Source organism: Chrysochloris asiatica, unplaced genomic scaffold (genome assembly GCF_000296735.1).
Source record: "Chrysochloris asiatica unplaced genomic scaffold, ChrAsi1.0 scaffold00129, whole genome shotgun sequence".
NCBI classification, from domain to species: domain Eukaryota; kingdom Metazoa; phylum Chordata; class Mammalia; order Afrosoricida; family Chrysochloridae; genus Chrysochloris; species Chrysochloris asiatica.
This window is the reverse complement of record NW_006408647.1, coordinates 9,287,500-9,311,152: the sequence shown is the minus strand read 5'-3', so window position 1 is coordinate 9,311,152 and position 23,653 is coordinate 9,287,500. Positions and strand designations below refer to the sequence as shown.

Here is a 23,653-nt window from a genome sequence, read left to right as displayed (position 1 = left end):
TGGCACCTAACAACAACAACAACATTAACACTCTTGGAAGCAATGACTTGCTGTAATTGGCAAATCTGCAAAACACCTTTTTAAAGGTTTAATGAGCAAAGATACCACTTTGAGGAGTAAGGTGGGCCTGACGCAAGCCATAATATTTTAAATTGTATCATATGCATGTAAAAGTTGGACAATGAATAAGGAAGCCTGGAGAAGAATTACTACATTTAAATTATGGTGACAGTGAATAATATTGAAAGTAGTCTGGACTTCAGTAGAGCAAACAAATCTGTCTTGGAAGAAGTACATCCAGAATGCTTAGAATAGAAGATGGGAAGTCTTTGCTTCTTGTTATTTAGACATGTCAGGAAGGACCAGTCCCTGGAGAAGGACATCACATTTAGAAAAGTGGAGAATCAGGAAAAAAGGAAAACACACAATGAGATGATTTTATATAATAGCAGCAACAATGGACTCAAACATAACAGCAGTTGTGAGGACCAGACAATGTTTCGTTCTGGTGTACATAGGATCACTACTAGTTGGAACCAATTCAGTGGCACTTAATATCTAACAAAAATGGTGTTTCTTGCTACTTAATGTTAATTGCAAGAGAAAATGGACTTGTGCCAAATGAAAAACAGAACTTAAAGATTTGGAATATTCTGTTGTATAAACTAAAGTCATGTGTCCTAGAATGTTTATCAACAACGTGGCTGCCCAGTATTCTGTTAAAGAGATTAAGTCTAAGATTGATGGAGCCAGTCAATGACCACAGCATACAACCCATTAGTTTAGACTAAAGGGAACAGAGGAAAGAAGGAAGACTGTCTCACTCTTGGGATTCTACAGGCAGGAAACAGGCCAAAGGAATTGCATCTGTCCTACACGAAAAATAAAGGACTATCTCTGGAATAGATTGAAGACCAAAACTCTTGAGCATGGGAAGTAGGGGCTCTCAGTTTCAAATGGTAGGGCTACAGTCTCCTGTATCTCAGCGGATGGGACCACAGCCTCCTAGGCTTCAAAGAGTTGGACCTTCTCCAGTTGGGTTCTGGAATGTGAGGCTACCATTTAGGCGTGTCAGGGAGATGGGACCACAGCATAAAACTACAGCTTGCTATTCCCAAGGGGCATAAAAATGGGGCCTACCAGGGCAGAAGGGGTGAGTTCACCACTCAGATGCATCTGAGAATTCTTGTTATTAAGTGCCGCCGTGGTTCAATTCCAACTCATGGTGACACTATAGGATTTCTGAGGAGTGGCTGGTGGGTTTGAACTGCCGACCTTGTGGTTCACGGTCCAGCACCACACCAGAAGTTCACTAGGAGAATGGAGCTGCCTAAAACCAACAACCCAGAGTTACCATCTCCTAGAGCCTGGAAGTTGGAGCTAACTCTTAGGGCTGAGGGGCCTCCACCCAAAATCCAGAAGACATGGCCAATACCCAGTGTCTGGAAGATGTGTTAATTGCCCAGATAGTCTCAAAGGAGAGAGGATTCTTTTCAGGCCTTGAAATCTGATGCAATTTCCTCTGCTGTATTTTAGATTTTCTTGGTACCTGCTATCCCATCTTTTTTTCCAATTTCTCTCATTTTTAATGGCAATGCCTTCCTTGTTCATGTTCTGCTTTTGTACTTTGGAAAGTATACAACTTGTATTCTAGATTTCACAAGTTCCCAGATGAAAAGGAATTATGTCCCAGAATGGAATACAACTAAAATTTCACCCATATTTGATTTTGATGATTCTGAAGATGAAATTTTAGAGTTGATTTAAGACTTTTGCAACGATATAATGGGGGTGAATGTGCTTGGCATGTGGCAAGGACATGAATTTGGTGGGTCAAAGGGTAGAATGGTAGGGATTGAATTGTGTCTCCCCCAAAATATAGATTATAAATCCTAACCTCTATTTATAATCCCATTTGTAAATGGGTTATCTTTGTTATGTTAATGAGTCAGGTTTAGTATAGGATGTCTCTTGAATCAATCTCTTTTAAGTGAGATATAAAAGAGACTGAACAAGCAACTAGGTAACCAGAGATAAAGGAAGACTAAAGCAAGCAGCTAGTCAAGCAGAGATAAGGGAAGACTAATGCTAAGCCACATAGAAATGCGCAGGAAACAAGCTGAAAAACAAGGACTTTCCCCCCGAGCTGACAGAGCTCTCCCTTAGCGCCTTCTAGAGCTGGTACCCTGAATTTGAACTTCTAGCCTAAACTGTGCAAATATCAATTCTGTTTCTTAAAGCCACCCAGTTGTGATATTTCTGTTGGCAGCAGTAGATAACTAAGCCACTTGCTAAAGCTGCTTTTTAAATCATTAATCTGTTTTCCTTTGTACCATAACCGTGAATCTATTTCCCATCCCTTACTAGCTGCATTTCCTCAGATTTTTCCCCAAAACCAAAAAAGCGTATTATAGGGTTTCTGAGACTGTAAATCTTTATGGGCGCAGAGAGCCTCTTTTTTTTTTTTCCTTGAAGCAGTTGGTGAATTTTACAAGGTTAACAGTCCAGTGCTTAACCACAACACCACCATGGCCCAAAAAGTGGTTTTATAGTTTATCCATACTTTTCATAATACTTAACCTCATTTAAAATGATTTGTGAACTAATCTAAGTAATTTGGCAGCTTTCACTTGTCAATTCTTTTTGTTAAAAACCAATAACCTCTGTTGTTTAGAGGCTTGTAGGGGCTGTATATTCTCTTCCATACAATTTCACACTAGGTGGGGTGGTGACAGTGAAAGCAAATCAGACTAGATTCTTCTACTGAAAGGAGAAGGCATGTTTATTCTGTCTTAAGGGTTAAAGAAATATATGTCTGTATCTGTTTGCATCACTTGGCGTTTTTATATCTAAAAATATTTTTGCTAATTTGCTAGATAGAAAATGATACCTTTTTATTTACTAATTAAATTAGTAATGAAATTTAAGATTGCTTTTTTTTTTTTTTTAGTTTTTATTGGTGAATTGAGCGATAGTTTACATGGTAGAACATTGGTTTTACACTTACCGGTTCATTCTAATGATTACAATCTTCTCCATGCATCATCATTCAGCAGTATTTGCTTCTATTCCCTCTGGGCTTTTTGGGGGGATAGGGAGGGGCAGATGTACACAAAAACAATCAGGAATATATAATCATTTAAACAACCAAAGAACACATTCTGAAAACCTGCCTACTGGTTGCCAGCACACAGACTTTCTCTTTCCATGAGTGTAGAGTCCTCAGCTGCTATATCTTTCCATGTCCTCATCTCTGCCTCTATCTCTGGTGTCGCTGCTTCTCTGGATGGGTCTCACATTCTGCTCATGCTCTTTAACCTTGATGGTCCTAGGGTCCTCTGTTCCTGGACTGTAAGATTAACTAAACCCCCCTTTTTGTTACAAAATTTCTGACTTTACAGTTGTGACCATTGCAGTAAAGCATGGTAACAATTACTCACTATTTAATCATAAGAATCTTATCCCCATCTCCTTTCACCAGACCCATCTAGACACGATGAAAACTATTCAGTGGGGATTCTTCTTGCCCTGCACACTCTTAAACTAAACTCTCACTTGAAAACTTGTAAGCCAATCACTTCATGCCTGTATAGCCCCCCATTTTAGGTAGCCAATGTCTAAGTTGCCCATCACTATCAACTCTGTATACATAGGAGATAGGCTTGATACTTGATGTGAAGACTCCTTCACTTTTAGTTGGTATTTTGAACTACTACATGCATAAGTATAGGTCATCAAATTGTGACAATTTACACTTGTTTCCTTTATCGGAAAATTATTTTGTTCTATCTTCCTCTAGTTGAGTTCTGATCATCAAGCCATTGAGGCTAGGTCGAATGAGTACTCTCTGCAAGTTTGGTAATGGCTTGTGCATCTCCCCACACTGAATATCAGATGATGCTTCACTTTCTGCTCTAGCCATCCTTGTCCTTGTCCATGGCTCAGGAGTCCCTAGGTCCCACCACACTTCAGACCAACCAGTCCTTCCTCTTCTCTCTCTCTAAGGTCAATGGGAGCCTGTAGAACATGGTCGAACTCAGCCCATATCTTCATTGCTGCCTTTCCCCCTCTTCCACTCACCAGTAGACCAGTGTGGTCACCAGCAATCTTACATGCCTGCTCGTGTGTTCCCTTTGAGTTTGAGTTTTAGAGGAGGGTTTGTCCTGAAGGGATTTGATTTCTTGCCTTGATTTGCCCCATATTTTTAATTACATGCGCCTGTGCTCTGGTAGCGTGGTGGTTACAAATTGGGCTGCGAAACTTAAGGTCAGCAGTTCGAAACTGCCAGCTGTTCCGCGGGAGAAAAATGAGGCTTTCTGCTCCCATAAAGATTTATAGCCTCGGAAACCATGTGCAGGGTCACTATGAGTCGGAACTGGCTCCACGGCATGTAACAACAACAACTCATCTGTGAAACACATTTCAGTAAGTTTTGAATGTCCTTTACACAGATTATTCCTTTACTATTTAATGCACAATTATTCTCTGTGTTTCTGTTTTTCTTTGCAAATATAATGTGCATCATATATTTATTATATGCATGTTTATCTTCCATAAGAGATTTCGAGTGTCTTACCTGCATGGACTCATTGCTGTTTTCAGTGTCTTAGTACTTAGCATTTATTTATTCAGATCATCCTCATGTAATGATGGAGGATAAGTACTTGACTGCTAACCACAAGGCTGGCAGTTCAAATCTACCAGCCGCTCCTTGGAAACCCTATACAGAGTTGCTATGAGTTGAAACCAACTCAACAGCTCTTAACTACAGCAGCAAGTAGTTGAAATGGAGCTTGTGGCTCTGTAAAATAAGCACTGGACTGGGAATCACAAGGTCTGTGAATTGAGCCAACTAGCAACTCCTGGGGCTTTCTGCTTCTTCAAAGATTTACAGCCTCAGAAACTTTGTACAGAGTCACTATGAATCAGAATTGATTCGACGGCACTTAACAACAACAAATAGTCACAAAGGAATATTTTCAAGCTACAACTACTTTGTTTCTGCCTTGCAAATTGATAAATCAGTTTTGTTTTGATTCTAAATTGCTTTCTGCTCTGTGACAGGACACATTTTGACCGAGTGGCTAAAGTAATCATATAATAATAAGAATTGCAGAACTCAAAAACCTGTTGAAGAATGTTCACTGCAGCACTTTTTACAATAGCTAAAATGTGGAAACATGTGAAACATCCATCAACAGATAAATGGATAAACAAAATGTGTTGTAGTATATAGATAAAATAGATTATAACTTATTTATAAAGAAAAGGAAGTCCTGATTCCATGACATGAATGAACCTTGAAAACATCCTGCTGTGTGAAATCAGTCACAAAAGGACAGATGCTCTATCTGCTCACTTAAATGAAACAAACAATATATAGAAACCAGACATTACTACTGGCTACCAAAGGGGAAGTGGGAAAGAAGTTTTTGCTAATTGTAACATAATATCGTTTACGTTAAAATGGTGGTAGAATAATTGGTAATGGATAGCAAGAATGAGTACACAATTTAAAGAATGTTATCAGTGTCATTGTAAAGGTGAAATTTGTTTATCAGTGAATGATTTGGTTTGTACATTTTCACAGTATACAAAAAGTTACAAACATTAAAAAAAATTAAAAACTCACTCCCATTGAGTCAATTCTGATTCATAGCAGCCCTATATAGGGTTTCTAAGGCTGTAAATCTTTGTGGGAGCAGACAGTCTCATCTTTCTCCTGCAGAGTGGCTGGTGGTTTTGAACTGCCAGCCTTGTGATGATCAGTCCAGTGCTTATCCTGCAGTGCCACCAGGACCCTAGTGCTTATCCTACAATGCTACCAGGATTAATAAATAAAAAATGTTAAGTGCCATCTAATCAGTTATGACTGATAGCGACCCTGTATAGGGTTTCTGAGGAGCAGTTGGTGGGTTTAAACTGCTGACCTTGTGGTTCAAAGTCCAGTGCTGATTCTATAGCACCACAGTGTTGTTATTGTTGTTGTTATGTGCCGTGGAGTCGAATAGCGACCCTGTCCAGGGTTTCCGAGGCTGTTAATCTTTATGGGAGCAGAAAGCCTCATCTTTCTCCTGCAGAACTGCTGGTAGTTTCAAACTGCTGGCCTTGCGGTTCACAGCCTGATTCGTAACCTACCACTACACTACCAGAGCTCCTTATAGCACCACAATAGTATTATTAAAAATAAAACATTCCCTTTCAAATTGCTGCTGTGGACAAACCTACTAATTAATTTCTTCAGGGAAATATAAAGAAAGGACAAATTCATTATATACATGTTTGCTTATATAACTGATGAGAAAAACTAATTTAATCAATGTAATTGTACTTCACTCTAGTTCATTCCTTCCGTTGGCTATTAATAATACTGTTCTTTCTAATAAATGGATTTTTCACCCTCTGAAGAATCACAGTAAAAAAAAAATTAAAGCATTTTCCAAAGCTCTTGTTTCAGGTATATTTTTCCTGTAAATGGCAATCTTGTAAATACATTAGAGTATACTGACCATCAAGTCTCCCTCACTACTCAGTTCTGTTACTTTGTGAAAACAGGCTTAGTATGTAAATGAAGGACCATTGTTGTGTTATGTAAATGAAGGGCCTTTGGTGTGCTGTTTATGAAAGCAGGCAACAGACTCAATTTGGCCCTGGAGTCATCATTTGTCAATCTGTAATAATCATTAACTAAAGATGTAGACAGAAGTTGTTGTTGTTAGTGCCTTTCAGTCGGTTCTGACCCATAGCAACCCTGAATAGGGTTTCCAAGGCTGTAAATCTTTACGGGAGCTGAAAGCCTCATCTTTCTCCTGCGGAGCAGCTGGTAGTTTCGAACTGCTGACCTTGCGGTTCGCAACCCAATTTGTAACCACTGTGCCACCAGAACTCCTTTTCGACAGAAGTTATTCAACAGGAAAAAAAAAAAAGTTAAAATAGGATTTAAGATGTTAAGACTTGAATAACTATTAACAGTTATTAAGGATAGAAGTAACCATTCTTTTTTTTCCTTTTAATCATTAAAATAAGTACTATGAGTTTTATAGTGTTGATATTGTTATTTGCCCTTGAGTAGATTATGACTCATGGTAACCCCATATGTGTTAGTAGAACTGCTATAAGGTTTTCAAGACCTTTTGGAAGTGGATTATCAGACCTGTTTTTCAAAATACCAGAAGTCATACCTTTTTAGTAGTTACCCATTTACACACTCATTCTGTTGTTTTATTTCTGATGTTTACCTAGATATAAATCTTTTTTAGGAGAAAAAAAAGAGAAAAAACAGCAGCAGTCAGTAGCAGGAAGTACTGATTCCAAGCCAGTAGATGTTTCTCGTCTGGATCTTCGAATTGGTTGTATCATCACTGCCAAAAAACATCCTGATGCAGATTCTTTGTATGTTGAAGAAGTAGATGTTGGAGAAACAGCTCCAAGAACAGTTGTCAGTGGTCTGGTGAATCATGTTCCTCTTGAACAGGTAACTTGTACACCCAAAATCAAGTAATAAGGGTAGTGTTACATAGTCACATATTGTTGTAAATAAGTTGTACACCTGTAAAAAGTTAAACTGGGAAAAGTTGTATGATAGATATATTTACAGTGACAGAAAACAACAAAGAGTAGCTTCTCAGAGTACTTAATGTGTGTACAAACAAAGACCTCATGGGATATGCTTCATAGGTTTAGAGGTGTAGTGTTACGGTTTCATGGGACATCCCAGTTAATTGACTTAATAACATGTTTAGTACTTCTATTCTATCTCCTAGCCCATTGCATAGTGTCTGGGAGAATTTTCAAAGCTTGCAAGCAGCCATCTGTGGCACAGTTGGTCTCTGTTTACCTGGAGGAACCAGAGGAATGAGCATTAGGAATGGAGCAGGATATGGAATGTGTGGTTAATTGCTTCCATCAGCAACTGCAAACTTTGCCATGAAACCCTAAGAACTAGATGATGCCTTGCAACCACTACTGAGTATTTTGATCAAGGAATCTTTAGCAGAATCCTGATCAAAAAGAGGGAAATGTAGAGCAGAATTTCAAATTCTCATGGAATTCAGATGATCTGGAGCTATGAAGGCTGGATGATGCCTGAAACTGTCTGTTGTCCTGAGATAATCTGTAAACTTTAATCCAAAAAATATTCCCTAATGTGTTAATCAAACAATAGTTTAGCTACTTAAAAAAAAAAAAAAATCTGCCTTGAGCAATTTGCTTTTTAAGGGACTATATGTGATCAGAGTGGCAACAGTTATTTGATAGATAGAATTACTATAGGGCAGTGAGTTTATGTTAATTGAGAAACAACTCAGAAAAGGAGGGTGTGAATAGTTGTACAGTTCAAAAACTATAATTAATGTCACTGAATTATACCTGTGAAAACAGGTGAATAAATGTATGTTTTGCTGTATATTTTCTCTATAACAAAAACAAAATTAATTAAAAAGTAAAAATTGCTTCTGCATAAAATTTTCAATATTTTTCTTAATTTTTTTAATTATAATTCTGTATAGTTAATTACCTGAACTTGACTGAAAGTGATAAATTCTGCATAAAAGGAAATAAAACCACTAAAAACTGCAAAAGATGTGTAAATTTAGAGGTTGTTGTGTGTTGGTAAGTGCCATCAAGTCGGTTCCAACTCATAGTGAACCTGTGTAGGGTTTCCGAGAAGCAGGTGGTGAATTTGAACTTCTGACCTTGTGGTTCTCAGTCCAGGATTGATCCTATAGTGCCACATAAAAAGATACATTTTTTTTTCTCTATTTCCTAAACTTTTTAGTGGTGTCTTTATGGGAAAGTAGCCCCATCTTTTTTAGGAGAGCACAATGGGTTATGACATGGGCTAGTAACTGCAAGGTCAGCAGTTTAAATCTACCAGTCGCTCCATGGTAGAATCAGAGGAGGTTTTCTGTTCCCATAAAGATTTACAGCCTCAGAAACCCTATGCAGGGTGGCTATTAGTCAGAACCGTCTCAGTGGCACACAACCACCACAACTATCATGGTTGTTTGGTTATGTGCCATGGAGTCAGTTCCAACTCATAGTGACCCTGCGTAGGATTTCTAAGACTGTAAATCTTTACGGGAGCAGAAAGCCTCATCTGTTTCCCACACAACAGCTGGTAGTTTCAAACTGCTGACCTTGAGGTTAGCAGCCTGATTCTTAACCATTACACTCCTGGAGCTCCTTAGGACCACCATGGTGGTGATGGTTCCAACTTCATAGTGACCCTGTTATCCTTTCCGAGGCTGTAAAGATTTATAGAAGCAAGAAAACCTCATCTGTGTCCTGCAGAACAGCTGGTACTTTCAAACTGCTGATTCTTAAGATTAGCAGCCCGATTCATAACCACTACGCTACCAGAGCTCCTTTATGGCCACCAGTGTGTTTTATTTTTTTTAAAAAAGTTCATGAGAGCTAAAATATGGCCTTAAACATATCCCTCCTGAATTTAGAGTTCATCTCAAGCACAGATTTGATGAGTTAGACAGTAATGACTGTAGATCAGAAGAGTAGTGGGATGGCATCAAGTACGGGATATAGGAGGAAAGCAAAAGGTCATTAAGAAGACTAGAGAGAAAGAAATTACTGAAATAGATGTCAGAAGACACTGAAACTTGCTCTCCAGTGTAGAGTTGCTAAAGCAAATGGAAGAAATGTAGAGGTAAAGAGCTAAACATAAAAATTTCAAAGGGTGGCTTGAGAAGACAGAGTCAAATATCATAATGAAATGTGCAAAGACCTGGAGTTAGAAAACCAAAAGGAAGTAACATGCTCTTCATTTCTTAAGCTGGAAGAACTGAAGAAAAAAATTCAAGCCTCAAATTGCAATATTGAAGGATTTTATAGGCAAAATATCAAATAATGTAGAAAGTATCAAAAAATAGAAGTGCCCTTTAAAGACTAAGACTCAGTGAGAATACATGAGCAGATATGCGCTCTGATTGGTGACCACGTTCATCACCATTAAGGGGTATTGAGGGAAAAACAGCAATGAAGCTGCGAGCTAAGCCCTACAATATTCAATAGACTCCTGTGAACCGGGTGGAGACCTGGTCAGCCAGCAGTGTGGCAAGACCTGGGCACTCGTGGGCCCAGAGTCAGTGACATAGCCACAGAAGACTAGAATAGAGAGTGAAGCATCCAGCTGATAAGAAGATATATGCATAAGAACACCCACACTTGCAGATAATACCCACTTGACCTGGCTTCAATGACTGGATGATCAGAGCTCAACTAGAAGAAGAAAGAAGAGGAAAAAAAGAATAATCTGATACAATTTGATGAACTAGACCTATACCTATGGATGCAGTAGCTGTAAAAAGGGAACAAATTTTTATAGCGAGGATCATTCTGACCCCCTCCATACACAGAGTAGACAAGGTTGGGCAACTTGGACATTGGCTACCCAAAATGGGGGGTGGAGAGGACAGCTACAAAGGCAAGAAGTGACTGACTCACAAGCTTTCAAGAGGGACCCTAGATCCAGAGGGTGCGAAGTAAGCTAAAATCTCCACTGAGTAGTATCCAATCCCTCTGGGCAGGGCGATGAAAGGAGATGGGGATAGTTCTCTTATGATACAATAGTGAATAATTGTTATCAGGACTGACTGTGAGGGTTGGAAATGTAAAAGTAGACGTTTTGTAGCAAAAGCAGGGGAGTGAATGACTTTGCAGTCCAGGAGTGGAAGTCCCTGGGACCATCAAGGGAGAAGAGCAGAGGGCAGGATCCTACCTAGAGAAACAGTGATGCCAGAGATGGAGCAGCTGGGGACTCTAGACCCAGAGAGGGAGAGCTGATGACGGGGTGGGGGGCAGGCTTGCAGGGTATACTCTTTGGTTGGTTGATGATGCATGAAACGGTATACGATAGGATGAATGTAAAGGTAATGTTCTCCCGTGTAAACTGTCACATAATTCACAATAAAACATTTTTAAGAAAAAAGATAGAAGGAACATGCAGAGTCACTCTACCAGAAAGAAATGGTCAATGTTCAGCCATTTCACGAAGTAGCATATGATCAAGAGCCAGTGATACTGAAGGAACAAGTCCATGGGAGTGTCAGAATATTGTCAGGACATAAATAAATACATAGTATGGTAAATAGTAATAATTACCAAGAGAATAATAATAGAGGAAATAATCTAAGTGATTTTAAGACCAGGATGATGTTGCCATTTTACATAAAATTGCCAGTAAAGGCCTTGTTGAGAAAGTGACATTTAAGTAAAACTCTAAGCAAATAAAAAATAAATCATGGGTCTAAGGCAGTAGCATTGCAGGCAGCCAAGAACAACAAGTACAATGTCCCTGAGACAGGTGTATGCCTGTTATGGTCAAGGAACATTGGGAGGTTTTTGTGGCTAAAGAAGACTATAGAAGGACAGTGGTGGGAGGTAACATCAGAGATAAGGGTGTCAGATTAGATCTGCCCTTAGGGTTTTCTTAGCTATAATTTTTAAGGAAGCAGATTGCCAGGTCTCTCTCCCACTGAGGGACTGAGTGCATTCAAACTACCAACCTTTCCATTATCAGTGTAAAGATTGCGCCACCAGGTCTCCTTGAAAAAGAAAAGCGTGTTAGGTTTATTATACATGAGCGCTTTCTATTCTTTTAAGCATTCACCTTGCACAGGACCAGACTACATCATAACTCCTTTTGAAATTAGATTGAAAGAACCCTGGAAAGAAGAACTTGGTTCTGAAAAGTGCAGGCTCAATTTGGAACAATTCCTCATTTAAGGAATTTGCCTTTTCTGTTTTCATAAGTTGCATGAGTCCTTCAGAGCCATAATGAAAGCTATTAGTTATTAATACAAACACCCAACTCAGTCTAGTTGTTAAATACACCATGGCTCTTCAGAATAATACTAGTATTCTATAGAAGCAGGGGCACTAAGCTCCCAAAATTAAGTACCAAATTTTTTGGGTTTTTTTTTTTTTTCATTTTTCAAAGGACACGTCCAAAGTTATCATCTGATTGCATCAAGCTAATGCTTTGTGATAATTCTTTGTGATGTTATTTTTAAACTGTTGGAAGAGTTTACAAAATTATATTCCTGTTTTACTTAGTTGGACTTCAACTTTGAGAGATTAGAGAAATGTCTAATTTTTTTGTACAGTAAATTATAGAAATAGGATGAAATATAAATTGCAGCTTGCATAATGTTGAATTGCTCAGTATATAGTTTTTTTCATTAGAAAATGACTCATAATATTACAAATAACTAGGATATGTATACAAAATGTGTAGGGCAAAAGGACTATACACCTAGCACTTAACTTGCCTAAATGTTTTAGATACTTGTTATGAATGAATCTTTATGACAGCCATTCAAATTCAATATTATTTTTTAAGGAAACCAACTTTATGCATTGCCATTTTTTGTAAATGCTAGCTGAAATTAAAAACCAAGTCTATTTCCCTAGTTACTTTTTCATTTTTAAAATAGAAGCCTATGCTCTGTCAACTATGATGTATTGGCATCTTAGAAATTTGATGGGGTTTTTATGTTTATTTCCATATAAGCAAACCATCAAACCAGTAAGATACTTTGGACACACAGAGCAAAATCCACAAAAAAACTTTGATATTTAAAATAGGGGTACATCATTGTATACTATATAAGATTATTTAAATCTCTGTATGTTTTTAATCACCAATTTGTTTCACACAGATGCAAAATCGGATGGTGATTTTGCTTTGTAACCTGAAACCTGCAAAGATGAGAGGAGTGTTATCTCAAGCAATGGTGATGTGTGCTAGTTCACCAGAGAAGGTGGAAATCTTGGCTCCCCCTGATGGGTCTGTTCCTGGAGACAGAATTACTTTTGATACTTTTCCTGGTAAGTGTTTATTAGTAGTTATTTTCAATTGAGAATCATTGTTTTCAAAACAGTCCTGTAACATTTAAAGTTAAAATCAGTCTCATATATGAATTACAAGGTTTTACGTTAAATCACAATGAATGATTAGTAAAATTGGCTTAGAGTGGCACGGTTTGAGCACAGGCAGCAAACCACTCTCCTATCCACATGTCATAAAATATGAGAGATTCTTTCCTAGGTAAGATAATATACTCATACCTATATAACAGAAAATTATGACATGGGTAGAGTATAAATCAAGTGTGCTCTAAGATCATTTAACCTACAGATTATGTCAGAAGGCAGCACATAAAAAAAGAGATAAAAAGTCCATACATGAGGGAAAGATGCACAATTTTCAAAGTCCATCTACAAACGTACTTGTAGATGCTTTTAATTGGTTTTAGGATATAGAGGGGGAAAATCTTTAAGTTGAAATTCACATTTATTTTACTAATCTAAAAGGAAGTTTCATCACATTTGTTTTCTCCAACAGAAATGCTCCTTAGGCAAATGAAGTTTTATAGTATATGAGAAAACTTCTTTACTGGGTCTTTGAAGGAGAAAAAAAAAGGATACTTGGCAGATATAAATACTTCTTCCATAACTAAGGAGGGAACTCGTAAGACAAAAAATAGAAACTATAAAAGACTACATTTATTAAATGGTGTCGTATTTGACTAGAGTAAAGGGAAAAGCAAAAATAGAGTAGCAAGTAGAACCAAGTTCAACAACCAAAACAGATTTGAAGACATATTTATTGAAACAGTCAACTTTTAATGGGAAAGCAATGCTGATGAGATTATGTAGCCGTATCTATATAGACTTTTTAAATCTTGTGTTAACTATAAAAAGACCTGGCTGCATAATGATTAATGACATGGCTACTAACCAAAAGGTTGGGACTTCACCTCCACCCACCATTCCAAGATGTAACAACATGCTTCTGTAAAGATTAGCCAGTTTTTCAAATGGATTCGGACTCATAGCAATCCTGTAGAACGTCATGAGGGGACTTCAAAAGTTCATGGAAAAATTTATTTAAAAGATAGTGAAATTTCTCTACAAACCCTTGAAGCCCCCATATAGAATAGTGTGGAACTGGTTCATATAGTTTTCAAGGCTGTAATCTTTACAGAAGCAGAGTGACAAAAACCTTTTTCCTAAATAGTAGCTTAGTGGATATAAATCCCTGAATTTTTGGTTGGTAACCAAGCACTTACCAGGGTGCATTCTATAAAGATTATAGAAACCCTATGGGGCAATTCTACTTATCTGTCAGAATTCACTCGATAGCAGTCAGTTTTGTTTTTGATGTGTTGACAATGTTGCCATATGAAAAAATCTAACATTGGCGTAATAAGATAGAAAATATATATGAAAACATTGGTTAACTCCATGAAAATCAGCCACCCCCTCTTAATCAAAAGTTGTTGCTTCTTATTAAGTGCCATGGAGTTGGTTCATACTCATAGCGACTGAATGGCTGGTGAGTGGGTGGGTTTGAACTGCTGAATTATGGTTAGCAGTCCAGTGCTCATCATACAGCACTATATCAGGACTCCAATCAAAACTAGACAAATCTGCAAATAGAGGATTTTTTTTTCAAGTGTTCATGATTTTGAATGCATGTATGTCAAGCCCCACAGTAACTTGGAAACCATCATGGTATATGCTTGTAAGAAGCTTTTTTTAGTAAATTGGATTTTGGGGAAATCTCGGTCTGAATTATTTTGAAACTTGATGGATGGCTTTAGATGCTAGGATCATATGTTACTGTTGGTGTATGACCTAGAGTTGATTTTAACTCATAGGACTGAGTAGAACTGCCCCATAGGGTTTCTAAGACTGAAATCTTTACAAGAGCATATTAATACATTTTATTCTTTCACAGAGTAACTGTTGGGTTCAATCCACTGATCTTTTGGTAGCCAAAAGATCATTTAACCGCTGGCCTTAAAATTTTTAAAGGATTTTATACATAATAGCTATTTTCTTTAACTACAAAGCCAAAACCTTCCATAGTTTGGAATGGGCTAAATAATATTTTTATAACAACGCCTAAAATTCTTCCTACCTATCCATCACTTTTGGAGTCCTGGTGTGGTGCTGTGGGTTAATGTGCCAGACTGCAAAGTCATTTGAACTGCAAGATCAGTGGTTCAAGCTCACCAGCTGCTCCTTGGAAACCTTATATAGGGTTGCTATGGGTCAGAACCGACTTGATGGCACTTCACAACAACATCCGTCACTTTTAAGACATAAATGTGTGAAGCTATAAATTTTAATATTTAAGTATAGTTACTGGTCTCTAAAGCACCAAGCAAAAATAACTTGAAAGCATTATCAGAGCTAGGTGACAAAGACAGTGACAGCTTTTATGAGACTATGTTAGTCATGATCCAAAAATAAAGGCGAATTTCCATTCAAATTTTTAAATTTCAAAGTTCATGCATACTTTTATTGATATTAAGCTTTTTTAATACTGTTAATCAAAAGTTAATCGCAAAGTATATATAATATGCAAAAGTGTTTCACTTTTGAATCCATTTAGTCTTTAAAAGGAGCTCTGGTAGCGTACTGGTTATGAGTCAGGCTGCTAACCTCAGGGTCAGCAGTTGGAAACTACCAACCATTCCGTGGGAGAAAGATGAGACTTTCTGCTTCTGTAAAGATTTACAGCCTCAGAAACTCTATACAGAATTCCTATGAGTCGGAACCGACTCTAAGGCATACCAACACCACCAGTCTTTTAAAATATTGTCCTTCAATCCATTTATACAAAATCTTTTCCAGTCAGGTATTCCTTTACCCAGTAGCCTCATTCCTGGCTAAATCTCATTTCCCTTCTTAGTTAACTTGGTTCTGACATTACACCCTCCTTCTGCTTCACTGACTGTACTTCTTATCTCCTTTAATTATTCTTCCTTTTCATGACCTCTTAACACTGGAGTGCTTCATGACTTTAGTTCTTAGTCTCTTCTCTTTTTCTTTCCATATTCATTCCCTAAATGATTTTATCTAGTCACTTGCCTACTAAATATCTCTACGGACATATCCCAGTATTCCCCTTAGAATTCCTTTAGTCCATCTCATTGGTGGGAACTCTTTTCTCATAGGTTCTTAAGCCAGAAGTTCTGAAGTCATGCTTATTGTTGTTACTAGGTGTCATCAGGTTGGTTCCAACTCATTGTGGCCTTGTATGATGGTATGTCAAAAAGCATTGCTTCTTCTAGGGTTCTAGTTTATATTTGCAAGGGTTTATTCAAAATAAAACATGTTTAAATATGTCAATGTGATGATTAGTGGATGGTTGCAAACAAGTTCTCTCAGTAATAAACTTGTCTTAGCCTCCTTGTTGGTGGTGGGAAGTGCTATTGAGTCAGTGCTGACTCATAGCCACCCTCTGTAGGGTTTCTGAGGAGCAGCTGATGAGTTTGAACCTCCAACCTTGTGGTTCAAACTGACCTTGAGGTCAAGTATTTATCCTGTCCTATCCTAAGGTGCCACACCAGGACTCATTATTGTACCTTTAAAAAATAAGGACCAATCAAAACAGTGACTTACAAGGAGACCTGCTGGGCCAGTTTAATTCAAGGCCAAAAGGTCAGTTTAGATGGTAATGACAGTTGCTTTTTGGGACTTCAAAGGGGTAATCTTGGTAGATATTCTCCAAGGGTTCAGGACCAGCATGGGGACTTTTAAGAAGAAGATTTCAGAAAATTGAAAACTGCCATGGTAAGAAAAGGGTTTTACATCACAACAATGTGCATATTCATGTTTGAGTTTCATTCTTCAAGGGTAGCAAGGGCTGGCCTGTGAGATTTTCACTGGGAAACCTTACCCCAGCAACTATGTAGCCCTGATCTTGCCCTTTCAGACTACATTTTATTCCCAAAACTCAAAGAACATTTAAAAGGAACACAATTTGAGGCTCACAGGATGCCAAGACCGCCATTTTAGTGTGGTATAAATCAAAAAGCACTGAATTCTTCAGGGAAGGCTTAGAGAGATGGAAAAATCGCCTTTCAGAAATATATTGACCTATGTGTTGAGAAACAATAGCTCCACATTATTTTGTTTAATAAAGGGGTTGTAATTTTGTAGCAGTACTCTTTGACTCACCCTCATATATAACAATGAAATGTTAACTGACCCTGCACTATTTGGATGATAATTACTATGTTTGAATCCATTTTACTTTGACTTTGAGTGGGGGGGATTCCAAAGGGCTAATATTGAGTCACTGCATCTTGTTGAGGGTTTCCTCCATTTTTTTTCCTAGAGTTGGTCTTTCCTGGTCCATGCCAAAAGTAAATGAGAAGAAGTCTTGCTATTCTCTTTTCTAAGGAGAATTTTGTTGTATTTGCTCTAAAAATGATTTGTTCATTCTTTCAACAGTCCACATGCATTCAGTATTCTTCACCAACACTATTTTCAAATATGTCAATTCTGTCTTTTTCATTGTCTAACTTTCCCATACCTATGAGTCATGCTTAATTCCATTATAGTTTTCTCATACCTGCATCTCCTGGTAAAATTCCTGTTTGCTCTGCCTTCAGAACACATGTGAAATCATTCTCATCATCTCCACCACTATCACCCTTATCCTGGCACTGACATCTATAAAATGTTGAATTGCAAAAGCCTTTTAACTGACCTCTCTGCTTTGCCCTTGTTCTTCGTCAGTCCTTTTTCACTCTAGCAACTAAAACGATGCTTTAAAATGTAAGTCAGATTATATTCTCCTGTGCCCAAAACTATTCACAGCTCTGTATTTGACCCAGAGTCTTGGTGTACAATCCTACAGGATCTGGCTTCCTTTAATCTCACTAACCTCACGTACTCTTAACTCTGTTCCTTGTCTGCTGCAATTGAATTGCTGGATTTTCCCCCAGAAGTCTTCCTGTCCTACGCCCTCAATCTATTCAGATCTTTTAAATGTAGCTTTCTTTTTCTCCAAATCACTTATCACCATATGATAAAACTTATTTATCATTTTCCCATACTAAAGTATAGTCAGAGATTCTTCTTTTTGTATTCACTGCTATGAGGAGAAGTCAAAAAGTAAAAATTCTTAGAAACATTTATGAAACAAAATAGAGGAGTATATGAAGCTATTGTTTCTTGACATATCCTCCATAGGAGATGATGAGCTCTCTAAACCTTCCCCAAAAGATCACTGGTAGCGTAGTGGTTACGAATCGGGCTGCTAACCTCAGGGTCAGCAGTTCGAAACTACCAGCTGTTCCATGGAAGGAAGATGAGGCTTTCTGCTCCTGTAAAGATTTACAGCCTCAGAAACCCTGTACAGGGTCGCTATGAGTCCGAACTGACTCCACGGTACATAACAACAACAACCACCCTTCCCCAATGAATTCTGTACTCTCCAATTTGCACCATGTCAAAATAGCAGTTTGTCATCCTCAAAGGCCTCAAATCATGTTCCTTTTAAATATTCATTGAATTTGGAGAACAAAGCAGACAAGATTAGGGTTGTAAGGTAGATAGAATAAGATTTCTTAACAAATATTCTCATAGGACATCTCTTGCTACCGAATGAACCAGGTGCATTAACCTAATGAAAAAGATTCCTTGCACAACTTTACAGGACTTTTTTTCCTCACCAATGCAGTTTTCAGTTGTTTGAAAACATATTCCTAATAAACCCCCATGACTGTCCTATGTACTTTGAAAAGATCTATCACTGTTTCCCCTTTGGAATTCCAAAAATCAGTTGCTAAAACCTTCTGATCTGACCTCTCTGCCTTGAATTTAACTGGCCCAGTAGTTTGCCTCAGAAACCACTATTTTTATTGGAAACTTTTTTTGAAGGTAGCTTTTGAGACTATATTAATGAGAGAGCTTTTGGTTAAGAGTCATGTACTGACCGCTGAGATACAGTTAAGCATGTCTGATTTGGAGTAAACTGATACATGTATGAACTAGAACACTAGAAAGTCAAAATACTTTTATTGTACTCTCATATAATCTTATTTCCTAGAATAATGCTTGACTTAGTGTAGGGGCTCAACAAATAAATAGAGACATGCAAAGGAACACAAATTAAAACATTATTGTATTTGAGAATATTGCCATTATTGTGTGCCATCAAGTGGTTCTGTGCTTGGCCACTAACCGATGCCGTGAACCCACCAGCCGCTTCCTGAGAGAAAAGACCTGGCATTCGACTCCCAATAGATTTCAGCCTTCAAGACCATAAGTTCTTGATCATATGCTAGCTCTTGAAATAGTTGAAGAGCAACTGTTTATTTTTGGTACAATGAATGTATATGCTTTCCATATTCTTTGATGCTTCCTATGTTATTCAGTATTTTGCTCATAGAATCCTTCAACATTGTAACCCAAGGCTTGAATTTCTTCAGTTTGAGAAATACTGAGCATATTCTTCCCTTTTGGTTTTCTAACTAGACGTCTTTGCACATTCATTATAAAACTTTGTCTTCTCAAGCTTCCTTGTGAACTTTTCTGTTCAGCTCTTTTACTTCCTCATCTGTTTCATTTGTTAGCTTTCTATGCTCAAGAGCAAGTTTCAGGGTCTCTTCTGACATCCATTTGGTCTTTCCTTTCCTGTCTTTTTAATGACCTTTTGTTTTCTTCATGACAGTCTTGATGTCATTCCACAACTCTTCTCAGACCTTCAGTAATTATTCTAATACATCAAATCTTTTCTTGAGATGGTCTCTACATTCAGGTGGAATATACACAAGGTCATATTTTGGCTCTCATGACTTACTTTAATTTTTTAGCTTCAGTCTGAATTTGCATAAGAACAGTTAATGGTCTGTTCTGTAGCCTGCTCCTGATGTTGTTTTGAGTGATAAGATTGAGATTCTCCATGATCTTTTCCCCACAAATACAGTCAGTTTGATTCTTGTGTATTCCATCTGTTGAGGTCCACAAGTATAGTCACCATTTATGTTGTTGAAGAAAGGAATAAAATTCTATCATGAGATCTCCAGCGTCATTTCCGTCACCCAGGCCATATTTTCCAACAACTTATAAATTTTTCTTTTGTCATCTTTCACATTCCAATCACCAGTAATTACCAGTGCATCTTGATTACATGTTTGTTCAGTTTCAGACTGAAAAAATTGGTCGAATTCTTCAATTTCATCATAATAGGCTTTAGTTGTTGGTGCATAAATTTGAATAATAGTGGTATTAACAGGTCTTCCTTGTAGATACATGGATTTTATCCTATCACAGATAGCATTGTACTTCAAGATAGATCTCGAAATGCTCTTTTGTTTTGACTATGAATACATGCCATTCTTCTCCACTCTGTCATTTGTGGCATAGTAAACAATTTGAATGTCCAAATCAAAATGCCAGTACCTGTCCATTTAGGCTCAGTGATGCATAGGATATTGATCTTTATGCATTCCATTTCTATTATTACAACTTGCAACTCTCCTGGATTCATACTTCATGCTTTTCATATTCTTATTATTAATGGACATTTGCAACTATTTCTTTTTTTGAGTTGTGCCCCATCAGTTCATAGAGGTCCCAAAAGCTTTGCTGCATCTATGTCATTAAGGGTAACTCTTCTTTGAGGGAGGATACAGTTCTTCCCTAAAGATAATTTTGAGTGCTTTCCAACCTGAGTTCGTCTTCCAGTGCTATACCAGCAAATGTTGTGCTGCTATTCAAAAGGTTTTCAGTTATAAAGTTATCTGCTTCTCCTTCTTCCTGGTCTATCTTAGTCTGGAAGCCACTGAAGGCAGTATGGATGACTCTGCTGGTTTTTAAAATATCAGTAGCATTATTTCCAGCCTCACAGCAACACAAAAGCCACCATAGCATGATATAGATGAGTAGTGCTGGTGATTTAAGAGTAGAACTGAGTTTATTCCTTTATTATTACCAAGATTTTTCCTGCTAAGTCACCAAACCACTTTTGTCTGTTGAATAGCTGTATAGAGGCATACCATGGAGATACAGCACCACAGAGATATTGTAGGTTCTGTTCCAGACAACTGCAATAGATGAATCTCACAGTGAAGTGAGTCACACATATTATTTAAATTCCAGTACATATGAAAGTTTGTTTACACTGTAATGTAGTCTATTAAGTGTGCATTAATAGCTTTATGAAAAAGATTGATATATTATTAGAATGACCAAAATGTGACACAGAGACATAAAGCGAGCATATACTATTGGGAAGGCGGTGCCAATAGACTTCTCCACACAGGGTTGCCCAGACCTTCAATTTGTAAAACATTATCCGATGTCTGTGAAGCACAATAAATTAAAGTATACCTGTAAAATTATTTGACCTCTTATTTGCACAATTTTCAATTATACCACATAAATTAAAATATAATAACTATTATGTTTCAAGGATTCAGTTATCCAAACATAAAGTTACTAAGTTAGTACTACGCTTCATACAGCTATGCTAAATATCACTGACATTTTGTGAAAAATTGAGTTAGGAGAGAAAATGAATGTCTAACATTCTTTGTGAAATGACGTTGCCTGTTCAAGATCGTAAACTACTAAATCATGCAGTAAATGTTAAAATTGTGATCTGGTTAAAAAGTTTGAGAATTGTTGCTCAGATAATCCATTAAAAACCTCTATAGAGAATTTTAAAAATATTTTTGTATATTAGTGACATAATGATTTTTTTCCTTGTCTCCAATAGGAGAACCTGATAAGGAGCTGAATCCTAAGAAGAAAATCTGGGAACAAATCCAGCCTGACCTTTACACTAATACTGAGTGTGTGGCTACTTACAAAGGTGTCCCCTTTGAGGTGAAAGGAAAGGGAGTGTGCAGAGCTCAAACTATGTGCAACAGTGGAATAAAATAAAATGCGTCGGTTATTGAATTTCACTGGAGAACATTTTAGCAGCAATAAAAAGGAATATATTTGTCATGTGTACTTCAAAGTATGGAGGCTTATTTCTGTGTTGTTTCTCCCCTAGGCATTATTATTATATACTTTTTCCTGGCACATATTGTTTCAAATTGATTGGAGTAACACTACCTTTTTACATCTTTTTGTTTGTTTTTATCATTTATTATATAATGGAGGAAGTGCCCTTTTTGTGATTATTTTTTGGAGAGATGTTGGTTAGCAGGTTCTTTTCCCTTCATACATTTAGATAGCATGAAGTAGATAAATGTTGGGCCCTTTTTGGGCATATGTTGCATGAAATTTCAAGTCTTTGGAATGTTAGTATAGTCTATGCCTATATATAGTCCTGGTGTGGCATTGTGGGCTAATGCATCAGACTGCAAAGTCGTTTGAACTGCAAGGTTGGTGGTTCAAGCTCATCAGCTGCTCCTAGGAAACCCTATACAGGGTTGCTATGGGTCAGAATCAACTCAACAGCACTTAACAACAACAACATACCTATATTAAGGAGCTCTGGTAGCGTAGTTGTTACGAGTCGGGTTGCTAATCTCATGGTTAGCAGTTTGAAACTACCAGCTGTTCCATGGGGAAAGATGAGGCTTTCTGCTCCCGTAAAGATTTACAGCCTTAGAAACCCTGTTCAGGGTTGCTATGAGTCAGAACCTATTCCATAACACATCACCACCACCACCATACCTATATTGGACTCCTAGTGTGCTCCTTGGAAATCCTATACAGGGTCAGAACTAGCTCGATGGCACTTAACAACAGCAACATAACTATCCTGGAGTCCTGGTGTGGCACTGTATGATAAGCACTGAACTGCAAGGTCAGTGGTTCAAACCATCTAGTCACACCTTATAAACACTATACATGGATGCTTTGAGCTAGAACTGACTCTACAGCATTTAACAACGTACCTGTATTTCATATGCCATCACCTCTTCAAAATGGTAAGTTGGAATATTTGGTAGACTTTAACTAACCATTTTAATAATATTCAAGATGCCCAGTTGTTTATTCTAGAGAACCAAAAGTCATAAAATCTCAGAAACGGTTTTTAAACATTTTTGCTACTGCTAACAAAGTATCTTAGCCTTGACTTATAATTTAATATGAACTTTTTTTATAAAACAAATGTTCTATTGAGTATTGAGCATTTTCCTTCTATGTAGCAAACTAGTAGCTAAATTTTGAGTGACTCTAAGAATAAATACATTATTCATAAAAACAGTCCATTTTTTTAAAATTCTAATTCCCTTTACCAAGATTTTTAGGTTACCTTCTAGAAGGTCACAGGGACCCTAAGAGTATAGTGCTTAAGCACTTGACTGATAACAGAAAAGTTAGCAGTTTGAAATCAGTTTGAAACTCTCAATGGGAGAAAGATGCAACGGTTCGCTCTGAAGATTTACAGCCTATAAACCTTCCCTACAGGGTCACTGTAAGTCAAAATTGGGCTATACAGCAATGGGTTCATAAAAGATTTACTAGATTTAGAAGCTATGCTGGCATAGTGGTTTATGCATTGGCCTGAAAACCACAAAGTCAGCAGTTCAAATCCACCAGTCATTCTGAGGGAGAAAGATGATTTTTCTGCTCCTTAAAGTCTCAGAAATCCTATACAGGATTGCTATGAATCAGAACTGACTTCAGTGCACATTAACAATGACTTTAGAAGAGTATATAAGTTTGTTATATTTTGTTTCTTCATATTCCCTCATGCTATCAATATATTAATAAAAACCACAGCCCAAAACTTTAACATATATATTAAAGGTATCAAATATCTGTTCTTAATCATCTCAACAGATTTTGTAGAAACAATAAAAATAAATTTTGTTTTAAAGCAAAAGTCATTCTAGCACTTGTCGCCTCCAATCAGAAGGCAAAAACA

General features: G+C 37.4%; 1 protein-coding gene across 1 annotated transcript in view; it reads left to right on the top strand.

The window, feature by feature from the left end:
* The window catches only part of LOC102827675 (aminoacyl tRNA synthase complex-interacting multifunctional protein 1-like), a 48,156-nt gene extending 26,448 nt beyond the window's left edge, over positions 1 to 21,708 (top strand). Inside the window, exons 2-4 of the mRNA XM_006869345.1 lie at positions 7,260 to 7,474; positions 12,675 to 12,843; positions 21,542 to 21,708. Coding sequence (XP_006869407.1) covers positions 7,260 to 7,474; positions 12,675 to 12,843; positions 21,542 to 21,708 — 551 coding nt within the window. The remainder of the gene's footprint in view (positions 1 to 7,259; positions 7,475 to 12,674; positions 12,844 to 21,541) is intronic.
* Positions 21,709 to 23,653: the final 1,945 nt, after the last annotated feature.